General features: G+C 43.1%; 1 protein-coding gene across 1 annotated transcript in view; it reads left to right on the top strand.

Moving 5' to 3' along the window:
- LOC101476448 (phospholipid-transporting ATPase ABCA1) overlaps nucleotides 1-17,227 on the top strand; it is a 195,967-nt gene that overhangs the window by 125,523 nt on the left and 53,217 nt on the right. The window contains exons 35-39 of the mRNA XM_004554498.4: nucleotides 2,226-2,300; nucleotides 5,252-5,421; nucleotides 12,132-12,309; nucleotides 13,439-13,554; nucleotides 16,539-16,683. Coding sequence (XP_004554555.3) covers nucleotides 2,226-2,300; nucleotides 5,252-5,421; nucleotides 12,132-12,309; nucleotides 13,439-13,554; nucleotides 16,539-16,683 — 684 coding nt within the window. The remainder of the gene's footprint in view (nucleotides 1-2,225; nucleotides 2,301-5,251; nucleotides 5,422-12,131; nucleotides 12,310-13,438; nucleotides 13,555-16,538; nucleotides 16,684-17,227) is intronic.

Genomic DNA, 17,227 nt, shown 5'->3' with positions numbered 1-17,227 from the left:
CAGAGTCTGTCGTTAACATTTTAAATTTTGGACGTTCAAACTACACCGTCGCTTTGCCCCCGGGGGTCTCCGGTCTCATCCCTCACCGAGGCTCTCTCCTCTTCTCTCCCCAGAACCTCGACGCTAATGTGACTTTAATTTGTGCAGCAGCGATGATGTAACTCTAATGGCCGGGCATTAGCCGTCCCAGCTCTGCATTCCTTGTTATTAAAGTGCTACACTGTCCTTGGGAAATGTCTGCTTCTCTTCTGCTGCCCCTGCTGCTGCTCTGCAGGCGTTGCGACATGAGACTCTTAACTGGAAGTAACGTGTTTTTGCACTCGCAGCCACCTGCGCCAACTGGGAAATGGGCTTTGAAATTTCTGTTTCATTGCATTTTCTATGTCTAGCAGGTAGAAAATGGAGCTCTGAGAAGCAGGAGGCGGTGGGAATGGAAAGAACAAGAGAGGCTGTGCGGTGGGAAGTGTATAATTAAGAACCCCCACCCTCCCCCCGCCTCAGAGGAGCCACTGTTTCATGTAGATAGCGTTAATGATACGCAGCTCCCCGAAATGCTTGCGTAACCCATTTTTATTATTTAAATTATTCACAGGAACAAGCCCCTTAATTTAATAAACTGTAAACTTCTCCCCGGCAGATTCCTGGAACACACACATATTAACACACTTGCCACACAGGCCGTTTGACCGCTGAACTACGCGGGCCGATTTTGGAAAAAGTCGCCACACACTCGAGTGGCTTTATTGCCGCGTCGTGAGCCACTGCACCGATGGGGTCCTCTGGCCAAACCAGCCTTGTCATTGTCCTTGAGCGGGGGAGAGTTTGTCAAGGATTAGACGCGGCCAGCCGCTGGCAGGCACACTTCTCATCCCGTCCTCAGTGACGGCTAATCCTCAGGACGGCTTCCTATTTGGAGCCACTTGGCACAACTCAAACCCGAGTGAAGGGAAAACAGGAAACACGGGCAGAGGTCGCCCGTGCTGCTGCTTTAGGACGAAAGCAGAAGACTTGTTCTCCGCCTCGAGTACGAATAAGTAATGAGCTGGAACAGAGGGGGATGTTATTTAGCGCTCTCCTCTTATTTCAGGGTGCATTGCTGAAATGATGTGTAAACACTGTGTTTAGGCGCAGATGTTTCCTGATGTTTCTAAAGCCAGCCACAAGGTGCTAAACAATTGGATGAGTTTTGAACAGAGAGAAAAAAAAAGAAAGAGGCACAGTATGATCTCCTCGGCCCGTTGTCCTCAGGTAACCGTCTGAGCCGAGCGGCTGGAGAGATCTCTTTTCTCTCTTCCCCCCCCCTTCCCACTCCCACTCTCTCTGTTTCGCTGCAGACAGCCACTCACACCTGAGCACCTTCCTGCATTCTCGGGATGTCTTTCTTGATTTTTCTCCTCTTATTTTTCCCCGCCGCCCCGCCCCTCGCTCTCCAGTTGTCACCTTCACTTTGCCTCCGTAAACCTCTCCTCCTCACTCCGTGCCACGTTCGCTGCCCCTCCTCTTCCACAGCCCCTCTGATGAAGGCAGAAGTCCAACAGGAGGTCCATTTGCATTTATATCACACATGTAATGTGCTCAGTAGTCTTATGGCCGGGGCCGAACAGCATGGTATCAACACGACACTTTGGGAATGGCACGCCTGTCATCTCGAGCCCTCATCCCAAGGCTCATTTCACATGAAACATGAGTGCAGCAGAGGAGATTTTAATGCAACCTGTCCGGGCTACCATTGCTCTCCCTCCCTCCCATTTTCATCACCTCACCACAAAGCCCGGCTGACACTCTGAAAATCATCCCTGTGCTTGTGTTTTATTTGCGACTAAACCCTCTCCCACCCCCTTAAAGCCGATTGGTTCATTTGGTATGTAGGCTGCTTGCGTGAACTGTGAATCTTTGTGTCATGCCCACCCCCTGCCATCTTTTACAATTATTTTACATAATTTAATAAAGCAGTAATGTCGAAAAGAGGGGGGGAAAAAAAGTAACAAGAACAACAAGGGGACACCCCCAACCTTAACCCCACCCCCTCCACCGCCACCCCTCAAGTCGGAGGAAAATAAATGGTTCAGCACACCCCCAAAAGGCTCCCTGGAAATCCTGATTCTCATGTCTCTCTCTCCCTTCTCCCTCATGTTTTTGCATTTCAAAGAGCAGCGGTGGTCTTCCGAGTGTGTCCAATTAAGTCTCCCAACTCATTTCTTATTTCTTGTTTTCCTCTTCATTAGGATAACGTGACTGATCAGCTCTACCAAAGCGCTGAGACGCTGCTCAAGAACCTGGGAACCAGGGACAACGTCAAGGTATTGTTGTGAATGTACATTACACCGAACACGGGATGAACGTTTAGCGACCGCAGAGGTGAAATCAGCCTCGTGCGGTGCAAAAACAGGCTACAGAGGCAGCGAATACCCAAACACAAGGCCACCAACTCATCTAACTCACTCAAGCCAAATGCTTGATATAGAATTGTGATGCTTTAACTGCATAATGAGCCTCATTGTGGGTTAAGACCTGTATAACTGAATTTAAATCAAAAGCAGACAGTGCTATAAATAATTTAGCAGCTACATCCTGGTGATTTAGTCTCTAACTAAACTAAAGAAAAAAATGTGATCACTTGTTGCTATTCTGAAGCCTTTCTGTTCTGCTGTGCTAAACATAAAAAAACCCACAAAAAAACCTGCTAACCCAAACTTGAGCTTTCCAAGCGGCGATAAATGAATTTGTGTTTCCATTTTCCATCTGGTAATGAATTAAAAAGGAGTCTTGAAGTAAGTAATGCTGAAATACTGCCGAAGCTGTCCTATAAAAGTGTCTCACACTTATATTTCTCATTCTGAGGGAAGAAAATTTGCTTCTCCCCCAGAAGCACTTTGATGCTTAAAGTAGTTTCAGAAGTGGAAATGTGGCTTGCCATCATATCTTACATATTTTTCGCTCTATCACCCTCATGTATTTAGCAGACAAGCTTAGCTTACGATCTGTTATCTCGCATACATCAAATGGCATTTTAGCTGTAGACCTTTCAGAAACTGCTGGATGGGAGGAAAAAAACAAAAAACAAAAAAAACAAAACAGAAAATAATATCTATTTTTGTCGATCTCCTCTTGTGAGATACAAGAAGAAAGGAGAACACAGCAGCAAGCAGACAGAAAGAAACGTGTGTGTGTGTGTGTGTGTGTGTGTGTGTGTGTGTGTGTGTGTGTGTGTGTGTGTGTGTGTGCGCGCGCGCACACTTTCAGATTTCTCCACGTCCTCCTCTGTGATGCGGTGCTATGTTGGGCTGACACTCAAACACCATCCACTCTTAATTAGCGCTGCACTATCAGCAGGGAGCTCTCCCTCTCACTCCAACTCTCTTTCATCCATTCTTTTTCTTCTACAAGCAGCCTCAAACTCAGGGAATCACTTACAGTAGAAACAGAAGGCACGCTCAGAAATACAGGACAGGAAATAGCGTTGGGAATGTGCATCAGTAGCAATAATGTACCGTACATCTCACTGTGCACGCGTGCTGCACAAAGATCTGAAGGACCAACACTGTCTCATCAATGTGCTTATTAGACTACTGAGTTCAGATGCCAGAGTTGTACACAAGGTGCCCTGTGATGCACTGACAGGCCGGTGAGAGGTAACCACTTTATTCTAGAGACTTACAGTACTGTGCAAAAGTCTTGAGCCACCCCATAATTCTTTCTTAGTCCTCCCAACTTTTTGAAGGTTTTTTCTTTTTAGACATTGGCTGCTTTTTCACTCACTGTAAGTCCAGTCTTATCTGACCATTATTGGTTTAAGCCACTTAACACTGACCTATGAATCATTCAAGCATCAAAAATGCACCTAACTAAAGGAAGGAATCAGTGTTGTGACTTTATATACTGTTTTACTAGAAGCCTGTAAAACAAACAAACATATTCTTTCAATTTCTTTAGTCCAATATATGAAAGAAATTGCAAAAAAACAAACAACTTTTACAAGATCTGCGCTGAAAGTCAGTGATACAGAGATAAAACAGTGAGTGTCTACAGCCATCTGTAAAACACGGTGGAGGCTCTGTCATGATTTGGGATGCATTTTAATCAGTGATGTTGGGGATCTAGTCAAAATCGATGGAAATATGAAAGTACCATCAGATTTGATCCGCAATGCAACACCATCTGGAAATGACCATCTGTCGTTGATTGGAAATGGCTTGACAATAGCATGATCCCACACACACACAGTGCTAATGCCGTAAAAGCAGACCTGCCAACATCCAAAGAAGAGCTTTGGATGTGCTTCAAGAAGCCCGGAGATCTATTCCTGAAGATTACTTCAAGAAATGACAAGAAAGCTGCCTCAGAGAGTTCAGACTGTGTCAAAGAATAAAGGCAGTCATGCCAGATATTGACTTTCAATGTGTGTTTTCACATTTCAGTAAATTTCCTGCTAAATGTTCCAATTTTCTATGAAAATATAAAGAAATGATGGGTGGCTAAAAACACTTGCACAGCACTATACTCGCTGCATTAGGAGGCTGTAGCAGAGCTCAGCCCAGAGATTATGACTCACATCCCTTTGGGACCTTTTTGTTTTGCTCTTTTTATTGACTGAAAGAATAAAAAGCCGTTTTTTGTCTTTTTACTCACGCTTCTAGAGTTTCACACAAGGAACTCTGCACGTTACCGTGCACTAATGCCACAACCTGCTGCGCCAGGCTCCACATCTGAAGTGCACCTCGTGCATAAAGCGAGCCACATCAGCAGCTTGGATAAGAAGCATTAATTGACGCCCCGCTAATGAGATCCGGATAGTAGTAAATCCGTAAATGACACAGACAACTCTTTACAGTGGTGATATTTGCCCTTTCTTCTGTTACGCTAAAGTGTTCACACTGTGTTTGCTTTCCTGGTACTTTTGTTGGTGTCACGTTGATGCTAAAACACACCCAGCAGACAGATTCTGCCCTGATCTTTTATTCACTACCTCACTGGGTAGTTAATTTCTCCCTTTTCCAAAGAAAGCCACCTCAGAATTAAGAGGGCACATCCTTCATCACTGACCTGTTCCACAGTTTTAAAAAAAGAAAAGATTAGAATTGAATCTTCACTTCTCCACGTCATCTCTCGGTTATCTCTCCCTTCATAACCTGCCTGTTTTATTTTATTTTTCCTATTATTTGTCCACGAGTCTTACCTGATGTAGTTGCTAGGAGACATGGGAAGCAAATGCAAACCCCTCTACATGTACCAATTGTCTGTTCTACTGCAGGTGTGGTTCTACAACCAGCTGCGGCACGCCGTGGCGTCCTTCTTTAGCGTGGCCAACAACGGCATCCTGAGAGGAAATCTGCCAGCGGGACAGGACCCGCGCCAGTACGGCATCTCCGTCACCAATCACCCCCTCAACCTCAGCAAAGAGCAGCTCGCCAGTGCGGCCATGTGAGTCATCGGGCAAAAAAACAGGGGTTAAAGCTTTCTTCTTAACCTCTATTAAGTTTTTGTTTGGGTCCATATTAGGAACAGGGCTTCTCAAATACTGAATAGTACATCATTTGGTTAGTATAACTGTCCAGAAAGGTAGTGTAGTGTTAGTACCTCACAAGAAGAGTAAAAATGTTCTGCATTTGAACTTGCTGAACTTTGTAGAGTTTGCATGTTCAAGTCCAAAAAAATAAAATCAACAACTCACGCACATGGAGTAAAACTGTGACTCCACATTACCTTTAGATGTGGATGTGAGCCTGAGCCTTGGTTTGACTTCAAGCACAAGCTACTAACGGTATACTGGGAGAAAAGCCCCTAGCCTGCAGTTTTCTCCCAGCCTTTTGACGCGCGCAGCTACGACGATGCATTTTCTCGTGTTTGAAAGAGCCGCTTTTTAATTTTCTGACACTGCATTATGAGATGCAGAAGAAAGAGACTGATGGTGACCGGGGAACCGCGACAGATAAGGCAAAGAGAGAGAGGGAGAGAGGAATGAAGTGAGGGGGAAGAAAAACAGCATAGACTGAGGGAAAGCAGATGAGTGGGAGACAATAAAGTAGACAGCAGAGAACAGACAGACAGATAAATGAGGGATCGCTTCGAGTGTGCGTAGATTTGGAGGCCCATGGGAGTTCCTCACGAGGGTGTACCATTCCCTCCCCGCATGCTTTATCTTAGGGCGGATTTCTATGAGAGCTGGAGATTAATGACGTGCTAAATCATAATATATTGGCTCATACCATTCGGATATAATTGCTTTCTGTGTACGGCTCTGTGTTGTGTTCACAGCTAGTGTCTTTGAGCTGGATTGTATCCCGTAACGTCATCAATTTCCCGTTTGCGGTCCTCAGTGTGAGCGGCACATCTACTGTAAAGTAGTTAGATTACGTCCCTCTGCAGCACATCATCATACAGTGCCACGACCACAGCTCAGTAACTGCATTTCCATTCCACTTTCCCCCCGCTGCTCCAGCTCTCTCCCTCGGTCAGGTGTTTATGTGGTGATCAGGTGCTGACGACAGGCCTGAGTTAGAGAGGGGAAGACAGCGCCGGGGTTAGGGATAATTACGATATCCTGTAGGTTCAGGATGAGCCTCTTCTGCTCTCTCTAGCAGCCCGTGCAGAGCGTGAAGACTGCAATTTATGAACTGAGATTTTCAGATTGCCTCGGACACTCCTTCACCGCTGAATAAGAGCGGACATTGTAGGAGGGGAAAGGGCCATGGCTTCTAGAGCACCTGACTCAGCACAATTTGAAGCTCCACTTATCGAAATGTATATTTTATGACTATGGATCAGATGGCAGCGTGCGATACGAAAGTTTTTTTTATATTTACAAACTGTAAACAGATCTTATAAAGTGGCAGCATGTAGCATCGGTAAGCTAGCAGACAGAGAGTTGTGCACATTAAAATCGAACTGAAGCGAGTAAATATTGTACTTATGTTCATTTGGTAGCCAAAAGCACACCTCTTTTTTTAACTCAGAGCGGTTTTTAAGGGGGGTTTAGACTTTACAGTTACAGTACTGTGCAAAACTCTTGAGCCACCCCTCTTACACATGCAATACAGCACATTTCTCCCTGTTTCCCTTCCTTACGCACAACTTCTTCACAGCTTTCCTTCCAATAAGCCCATTTCTGTTGAACAGTAGATGAATCAGCTGATGTCTCTTAGGTCCTGTGTCTGGTCTTTGCTGTATATTTTTTTCACTGTTTCTTAAGGACATTGCTTTTAGATACTGCACATCTGCTGTAAGTAGTTTTTAGATTTTCCACTTCCTCTTTTTGTCCTCCACTTGTCCTATTTCCACACTTTTTAGGAATAGCCTAGTTGGTGCAAAAATACAATTTTGGGCCTGTCAAGTGTGTTATCTTTGTAATTTTTCATAATCTCAGCTACAGAAATGTGAACAAATGTTGAACAACAAATGTTTTCTGCCCTGAAAATGGTCAAGTACAAGGACTGAATATGAGTGAAAAAGAAGCCAATGGCAATGTCCAAAGAAAAACTCGGAGAAAGACCAGTTAATTGCAGCGAGCCAAAAAAGTCACAGTCACCAAAGGCCAAAAAAAGTATCCCGCCCATCCTGTCAAAATATTCTGAAATGCACCAACCTCGGCCTTAAATGAATCCCTGTCACTGACACTTCCACAATGTTGTGGTGAGACCGCAGCTAAACCTGCAATTTCGATAATAATTCATCCCCATTGACTTGCTCCCTTGCTAGCTTTTGGACACCAGTATTTCACTGCACCGTCTAATTTGAAGTGACACTCCCCTCTAGTGTACTTCACAGCCTATTTCAATGCAAGCGATGTCATGAGCCACAAAATTGTGAAGGGCTGCGCAGGTGGAAAGAAAGTCGACGCTTACACCCACAGAAATTACCACTTCATTCCCACAAGGTCTCCGTGCTTTATCTCGCATCGGCACAGAAATGGAGCCTCCCGAAATGTCAGCGTTGGCACCGTTTCATTATTGAGAGATATGCATTGCTTCTTAATTGCTGGGGAACATCAATTTGGCAACTGACAAAAATGTCTCATCTTGCCGCGCTTTTGAATTTGATGTGTAATTTATTTGCAATCAACGAATTATGACACTTTCTGTTCTTGCTGCTGTGCAAAAGTATACTATTGATAACGTGCACATCACACAGCTTACCCTATGATTGTCTCTGGAGCTCTCTACCTGTATGTTGCTTTATAATAGAAATAATGACCGGAGTGTTGTACAGCCAATTTGTTATCTTGTGTTTTTAGCATCTTTTCAGCATAACAATCCCCTGCAGCCACTCTAAATAAAATAATAATAATAATGAAAACTTAAGGAAGGCAACACAAACTATAAAGCTTTACTCCCACTGCACATCTTCCCTGCACTTGCATTAGTAGTTAATTAGCAGATTGCTTGTCCTCTTTTCACAGCAATTAACCACCTTCAAGCATTCAGCCTGCGATCATTCACAGCTTTGTCCCCTACATTACCTCCCCACCCAAACAGAGCACGCAGCCCTTGAAAACTGCTAGAAATGTGGGCTGGCACGCACTGCTGTTAATGATTTCATATTTACGTGTTCTAATTGCGCCTGGTTGGCGATGATAAATATGGACATGTAGCCACGCAGGGTAACTTATTTCATATGCTAATTAAGCAGCGGGAAGACTCGTGAAAGATTATCAGGAGGCAAGGGGTGAGGATTTGGGAGGGTTGTGGGGGCAGTTGGGGTGGTCAGAGTCACAGATCGCAGTTTTATCCAATGCTAAATGAGCAGACGCAGTAAAGGACACTTCCAAAGGTAGCGTGGCATAAATAAAGACGCACGGCAGGGGAAATTTGAGAGATTTGTGTGTGACACGGATATTGTTGCGGATGAATAAGTCTTCTAAGATTTTAGGATGTGCTGTTGGACAAGCTGGAAAGAGACAAAAAGGAGCCCTAAATGTGTCGTAGTTTCAGAAGGCCGGTGACATTTAAAAGCTTCTTTTTTTAAAATTCTATCAGGTACAAACAGCAATCAGTCAGTGCTGTAAAAGCTAGGCTAATGTAGACATCAATACTAACAAGAACATTGAAACGTTAGTTATCTGACTTATTTTTGCAGGTGTAGCGGAATTAGTTTAAATGCATCGTTGCCTAGTGTTAAATTTGATTATGTCTTAATTACAGGAAATGAGCCAAAAGTTGTTTTGACATTGTTTCAAGTGTCATCAGGCTCATTTCCTGATAACAGACCTGCTGATTTTTAACAGAAACTCTTAAAACTGGTTTTATACACACAAAAGACTGAATTTCTCCCACAGGACAGTCCGGACTCTTCCACGGCTGTTCTTTATTGTCACTGATGTCACAGCAGTGATGGCCTTGTGAATGATATTAGAGGTAGTAAATAGTGCGTTCTCATGAAAATAGAAAACCAAGTGCACCCATATTCCCCAAGAAGTACATTAAAATACAGTGAATACCTCATAAGGATGGAAAACCGAAGGTTCATGGACTGCAGTTCTGTATTTCATAAAGTCTGTTATTATATGTGTTATATCTCTCATACTGCAGTTCATGTGGATGATTTTATCCAAAGCACCTTACAGGCCCCGGGGACTTACTCCGTAGCTTTGAAAACCTAGTAGGTGCCACAGACTGATAAAAGATGGACGTAGCAAAAACGTGATGTGAATCAGAAACTACCCAACACCTCAGTTACACTGAAGTAAAAATAGGATGGGAACCTTCTTGTGATTAGGGAAAATTTGTGGTTGCCCAGTGAATGCACTGACTTTTGTTGCCATCGGAGGTAGATTGCAAGTAGTTGGGATGTCCAGAGGTTGTGCCAGCAACACTGATTACACAGGTCACCTGGTGGGAGGCAACTTGTCTCCAAACTGTCACAGTCTGTCTCAGTTTAGCAAATAAGTGGAAGTTGCTTTGAAGATGGCAACTGACTGCGAGTGGTCACAGACATTTCAAAAGCAGGGATCGTGACATTCTGCTGCACGGCAACATCTGTTTTTCCCCAGTGTGACTGCAGCATTACACCTACATTCTTTCTAATGGCCAGCAGGGGGCGATTTCTCTCAATGCAAAATAATTTTGGGTTCTATAGAAATCTGTTGGAAAACGACCCTTTGGACTGTGACCTCGGTATACAGGGAGTGCAGAATTATTAGGCAAATGAGTATTTTGTCCACATCATCCTCTTCATGCATGTTGTCTTACTCCAAGCTGTATAGGCTCGAAAGCCTACTACCAATTAAGCATATTAGGTGATGTGCATCTCTGTAATGAGAAGGGGTGTGGTCTAATGACATCGACACACTATATCAGGTGTGCATAATTATTAGGCAACGTCCTTTCCTTTGGCAAAATGGGTCAAAAAAAGGACTTGACAGGCTCAGAAAAGTCAAAAATAGTGAGATTTCTTGCAGAGGGATGCAGCAGTCTCAAAATTGCAAAGCTTCTGAAGCGTGATCATCGAACAATCAAGCGTTTCATTCAAAATAGTCAACAGGGTCGCAAGAAGCGTGTGGAAAAACCAAGGTGCAAAATAACTGCCCATGAACTGAGAAAAGTCAAGCGTGCAGCTGCCAAGATGCCACTTGCCACCAGTTTGGTCATATTTCAGAGCTGCAACATCACTGGAGTGCCCAAAAGCACAAGGTGTGCAATACTCAGAGACATGGCCAAGGTAAGAAAGGCTGAAAGACGACCACCACTGAACAAGACACACAAGCTGAAACGTCAAGACTGGGCCAAGAAATATCTCAAGACTGGTTTTTCTAAGGTTTTATGGACTGATGAAATGAGAGTGAGTCTTGATGGGCCAGATGGATGGGCCCGTGGCTGGATTGGTAAAGGGCAGAGAGCTCCAGTCCGACTCAGACGCCAGCAAGGTGGAGGTGGAGTACTGGTTTGGGCTGGTATCATCAAAGATGAGCTTGTGGGGCCTTTTCGGGTTGAGGATGGAGTCAAGCTCAACTCCCAGTCCTACTGCCAGTTTCTGGAAGACACCTTCTTCAAGCAGTGGTACAGGAAGAAGTCTGCATCCTTCAAGAAAAACATGATTTCCATGCAGGACAATGCTCCATCACACGCGTCCAAGTACTCCACAGCGTGGCTGGCAAGAAAGGGTATAAAAGAAGAAAAACTAATGACATGGCCACCTTGTTCACCTGATCTGAACCCCATTGAGAACCTGTGGTCCATCATCAAATGAGAGGGAAAAGGAGGGAAAACAGTACACCTCTCTGAACAGTGTCTGGGAGGCTGTGGTTGCTGCTGCACGCAATGTTGATGGTGAACAGATCAAAACACTGACAGAATCCATGGATGGCAGGCTTTTGAGTGTCCTTGCAAAGAAAGGTGGCTATATTGGTCGCTGATTTGTTTTTGTTTTGTTTTTGAATGTCAGAAATGTATATTTGTGAATGTGGAGATGTTATATTGGTTTCACTGGTAAAAATAAATAATTGAAATGGGTATATATTTGTTTTTTGTTAAGTTGCCTAATAATTATGCACAGTAATAGTCACCTGCACACACAGATATCCCCCTAAAATAGCTAAAACTAAAAACAAACTAAAAACTACTTCCAAAAACATTCAGCTTTGATATTAATGAGTTTTTTGGGTTCATTGAGAACATGGTTGTTGTTCAATAATAAAATTATTCCTCAAAAATACAACTTGCCTAATAATTCTGCACTCCCTGTATATGTTCCTGATAGGTTTATAGTCCCTTGCTTGTCTATAATCTCAGGAGGTCTGTCTGCGGACCTGTGCAGGCGGAGGCCGACACAGTCCTATTTTATGTCCCTCAGTTTCTCAGTCAGATCATCAAGTCTCTTTAAAAACACTAAGATGGTGACAGTCACAATCCTAAGCTCAAGGGTTTGAACATGAAACTAAAAGAGTTTAAAACTAAAGGGTCACGGTAGCTGTGTCCATCTTTTATATACAGCCTGTGATAGTAGACAGAATGTAAATTCTAATGATTTTCTTTGTGTGCTCCATATATTTTTAAAGCCAACGTAGTCTACATCACCTCAGAATCAAACTTTATATTTAGCCCCATGGACAAAGTTTAATATCCACTTTCTTTTGCCCTGGTAGACCCCTAATAGCTCGCCAGTCAACTTTTTCTATGCTGTGTCCTCTTCAATCACAGGGCCACAACCTCCACTGACGTCGTGGTGTCCATCTGCGTTATCTTTGCCATGTCCTTCATCCCTGCCAGCTTTGTCCTCTTCCTAATCCAAGAGAGGGTGAACAAAGCCAAGCATCTGCAATTTGTCAGTGGAGTAAACCCAGCTGTCTACTGGTTGGCCAATTTTGCCTGGGACATGGTAAGTACCAGCTTTATCTGACAGCTGTGTCTGCGCCTCAAATATTCTCTCTTTCTGAAGCTTCGGCTCTGTTGCCTGACCCATTAAAGCCAGGTAAATACTGTGTAATATATGCTATAATGTGATTCACCCCAGCAGTTTTCGCCTGCTTTATTTTATACTACCCTTGTAATATACTACTTTGGGCCTTTTTTTGCCCACCTAAGGCTAAATGTAAAAATATCCATCCACTGTAATTGACAATGTAGCTTTGACACTGCTGGCTACTGGGAAAAGCTTCACCTGAGACAGTTATTGGCTGAGGCGTAATTATCGACAGCAGCTGCCCCTGCTGGTTATGCTCAACAGGCTTACCGGCAGTTTCCCCGAGGCATAATGGAAGTAAACATTTCATCAGGTACCTTTGGTAAAGAAATTGCATCAGGACACTCATCATTATGGTGGATAAATGCTGTCTGGGTGGAAGACAAATGCACCTAAGGAGCCTGTCTAATGATTCTTGCCCGAAGCTCCCCGCATTACCATGCACGCTCTATCAACAATAAGGATATTACAGTGAATCTAGTCTGAAAGCTCTTTAATATTTCAGTCTAAACTTTTTCTGTAATAAACATGTATCATTGTAACCTGATACATTGTATGTCTATTATCTGCAGTATTCCATTTATTCGCCAGGGGGGATATTAATCCGAAGGGTGATTATATAATAATAGCATCATCAGTTATGTTTGTTTACTTCTGTAGGGGGAAAAAAAGTCCGCTAGTAAAAAGCGTGCTGTCTGGTTTGATTTGAAGTTGAATGGATTTAAACAATCGTTGGATAAATATTAGTCTTAGATCAAAATTTTATAGAGCCATTGTACATGCATCCAATTCAGCGTGTCACTGAGCGACCGCTTGCTTCAAACACACGAGAATCAGATGGCTGTTATTCACTGGATTAATTAGAAAACTAAAGCCGGATACATTCGCTAATTAAAAAGTCATCTACACATTTTATAATTACACGGTCTTTCAGTTGGCGTAAAAAAAAAAAAAAGTCATAACGCTTTAATGGAGTCGTAACCACCCTAAAGAGTGACTTTTTTAAGCCTGTGCTTTATTTTGACGTGTGTGTTTGTGTTTACAGTGTAACTACATCGTCCCCTGCTTCATCGTGATTGTGATCTTCCTCGCCTTCCAACAAAAAGCCTATGTTTCCCCTCCTAACCTGCCGGCTTTGATCCTCTTGCTTATTTTTTATGGGTGAGTAAATGACATATTTCAGAGTAGCTCAGAGAATTATGGCGTGCCCAGATTTCTGGGATGGGCTGTCTTTTAATATTCATTGATTGACTTCTGAACACTTCAGGTATCCACAATAGAAAGCTGTCATAGTAGTGCAGGTATTGGCTGAAATGTAAGTTCTTGGTACGCACTGTAATATTTTGTTGCCCTACCTTTAGCTCCAATGACGGCACGTTAGAGGTTTGCCGTGACAACGTAAAGGGATTAAGATCTCAGTGGGGTTAAGGTGAGGTCTCCGCTGTGGTGGTCGATCCATCTGTGAAAAGGACGTTTTACTTTCACTGAACCCATCTTTCACAATTTGAGCCCGATAAATCCTGGCATTATCATCTTGGAACATGTCCACGCCGTCGGAAAGAAGAAGAAATTCATTAATGGAGAAACTCTGGTCGATCAGTAAATGCAGGTAGTTAGCTGACTGCGTTTTTGAGGAGATAATGTTGCTGAACCTTGACCAGTTGAAGCAACCTGTGATCAGGCTTTTACTGTAAGCACGAGGCGTGATGATGCATCACTTCACCCGCCTCTCTTCTTAACCTGATGTGCCCGGCACTCAGGAACAGGGTAAATCTGGACTCATCAGACCACATGACTGTTCTCCATCGCTCCACAGTCCAACCTTTAAACATCCCTGGTGAACTGAATTGTTTTTTTTCCCCAAGTAGCCAAACTGATAAGTGGTTTTCTTAAGGCCAGACAACTGTTTAGTCCTGATCCCTGGAGTTCTCTTTACATTGTGTGTGTATAAATGCTTTTACTTAGCTGCGAGTTCAACTATTAATTTGACCTCTGATCATGATCAGTCATGATTTTCACATTTCTTCTTTGAGTCCCTTCAGCCTTTTGTACTGTGTTGAATAGTTTAACCCAATTTTAATAGTTTTAGTAAACTTCTGAATTGTGTTGTTTGCTTGATACAGACCATTAAATCTGACCCTTCTGAAACAGAGAACATCTTTTCCACGACCACAGGATGTGTCTTTTTACGTGGTTGTTTAAGAAATGAGAAGCTACTCACTTCAGTCAGTCAGTCAAGGTTAAATAAGCTGTTTCCAGCTGAAACGTGTCATTATATTACATTTTAGAGATCAACCACGGAAATTAAAGCCATGTTCAGCTGCGGATGGAGTCATCAAAAATCCATTTAACTGCCTAAAAAGGGTGCATAATGTCCATTTAGACCGCTTACATTGTTTACCTGATGTCACCTTTCTGATGAGGAAGTGAAGCTGTTTCACTCCACCACACTCAATGAACAAAACCAGTAGTTTACCAGTAGTTCAAAGTTTGTTTGTCCACTGCTGCTGCTTCGGTAAATTAGTTAGTTTGTGTTACCGTGTGACTTTTTTGTTAAAGGGATAAAAATCCATCACGCAAAAATTACTCAGTAAACCAGCAGCTCCTGTTTTCTGTGAGGTAAAAAATACAGGGAGCAACAGACCTGTTCAACTCACACGTGCAACTTTAACACTTGATTAAAGTTTACCTTCAAAGTTTGTGTTGTTATTCATTGTTGAACCAGCCTTTCCACGCTGTAGGAGAACTTTAAAAGTGATCTGGCACTACCTCAGAATCACCAGCTAAGAAGCATTAGCTCACTTCCACGCTGCTTACACTTCCTTTGTTCATTTGAACTATTAAGACTTTCCCAAATGAAGATGACATTTGGCAACTTCCCCTCCCCCATACACTTAATGAAGAGTTTTGACACCTCACGAAATGTCAGTAAATATGTGGTATGATGACCATTTGAACAGGTTCTAGCAGGTAGTAAGCTGTACAGGTAAAGACTACCCTTTTGTTGCATAACCAGTCATTTTGTCCTAAAAGCCGTTTGAAGTATGACAGAAACCATTCAGTTCAGAAAAAGGGGACAAGGGTTTCTCCTTTTAGGTGTCCGAGGGGTAAATAGTTATCTGCGACAGTGTCAAAAAGCCCCACAAAGCCAGAGTAATCGAAGAACTGACGTTTATGCCACTAATCTTTAATTCATATCTCCAATTCAATCCAGTGCGTTTATTACAACGTATTTTATACATTTTCCGCAATAGTTTGTACTTTGTGTAATACTTATACTACGTCCATTGAAAGATGCACCAGTGCACACAAATAAGTTAGTAATACTAGTCATTGGAAGTGACACACACCAAACCCTAAGCCTAACTATGATCACGTCCTAATCCCCAACCCTGAACCTAACCACATCGGTCGGCTTTTTCCACCCTGCAAACCTATGACATCGTAACATTGATGATGATTGGTCACTTGCAATGTTGCAACTGGACCAACATTGGTTTTGATGATCCAGGAAGAACACCACCGCAGGGATATCAGATACAGCTATGGCACATAGTGAAGGAGACATGCTGTGTAGCTTAGCTCGTACAAACAGGTCTGTGTGCTTCTCAGAGTGAGGCTGCAGTCTGTTTCCAAAGATTCCTAATCTAAAAAGAACTGAATCAGAAAGTTACACATACGCCTCTGAAGTAGGTCAAACTGAAACTCCAGCACTTGAGTAAATGTAATGAGATCAAAACGTGTTACTTTCAAATTACATTCAAAGGTCTGGTTATATGACAGGGGTTTGCACCGTGGCACCACAACACCAGTGCCTCACTTGATCTGCTTGTGATACCGAGCTTGAACCGCTGACTGCCGAGCGTGGGCAGCATTCAGTTGGCAGTGCTTTCATGGGTCACTTACTGAAAATGCAAATGATCAGAGGAGGCCATCAAATGGCACAGCTGACCTGGTAATCCGCATTTGTGAATCGAAAATAGCAAGGATTCAGTAGCTGCTAGCATGATATTTGCCGTTATACAAATTGCCCTCGGAGAGTTTAACGAGCATGGATCGCACTGGAGATCACCTTTGTTATTTTAATTTCTATATTTTATATTTTGTAACACTGTTTTACTTTGTTTTGTGTGTTTTTTTTTAAGCTGGGCTATCACGCCCATGATGTACCCGTTCTCCTTCATCTTCAGCGTGCCCAGCACAGCTTACGTGGTGCTGACCTGCATCAACCTCTTCATTGGTATTAACAGCAGCGTGGCCACCTTTATCATGGAGCTCTTCGATGATGATGTAAGTGTCACCCTCACCACACGCTCACACGCTCACACACGCATACAGAGTCTGTGCAGACGGAAAAGTAGGAGACACACATGCATGCATGCACATTTTTAACGCGACAGGCGGCACACTTCCTGTGAAACAGCAGGCGCAGACTTTCAGGCTCCATAAAAATGATATTTATGCAGAAGCTATAGCTGCGGATGGCTAATTGACTTGAATCATAGATAAACGCTCAGTGTTTTTCCATTTTTTTCTCCAAAGCAAAGGCTTCCACGCGCGTGGGTGGGGTGTGTGCCCACCTGGTATAACTTTTAATATATTTCCTTTATCCTCTCGAGGATTTTTCAAAGGAATTATTTTGCCTATTCTTTTTAATGTTAAATCGTTTGCTGAGAATTGGGTCTTCAGAGAACTTTGCTCATCCATCTTTCAGCAAGTGTTCATTTTAACTGCAAGCTGCTCCAGTCTCAGTGGAATGAAAAGACAAAGACACCAAAAACGAGCTAAATAAGAAATGCAGAGCTCGGTTTGGAGAGAGACAGACTGTCAGTCA

The sequence above is a fragment of the Maylandia zebra genome, linkage group LG3 (assembly GCF_041146795.1).
Source record: "Maylandia zebra isolate NMK-2024a linkage group LG3, Mzebra_GT3a, whole genome shotgun sequence".
NCBI lineage: Eukaryota > Metazoa > Chordata > Actinopteri > Cichliformes > Cichlidae > Maylandia > Maylandia zebra.
The sequence above is the reverse complement of the archived record's forward strand: the minus strand, read 5'-3'. Positions and strand labels throughout refer to the sequence as shown.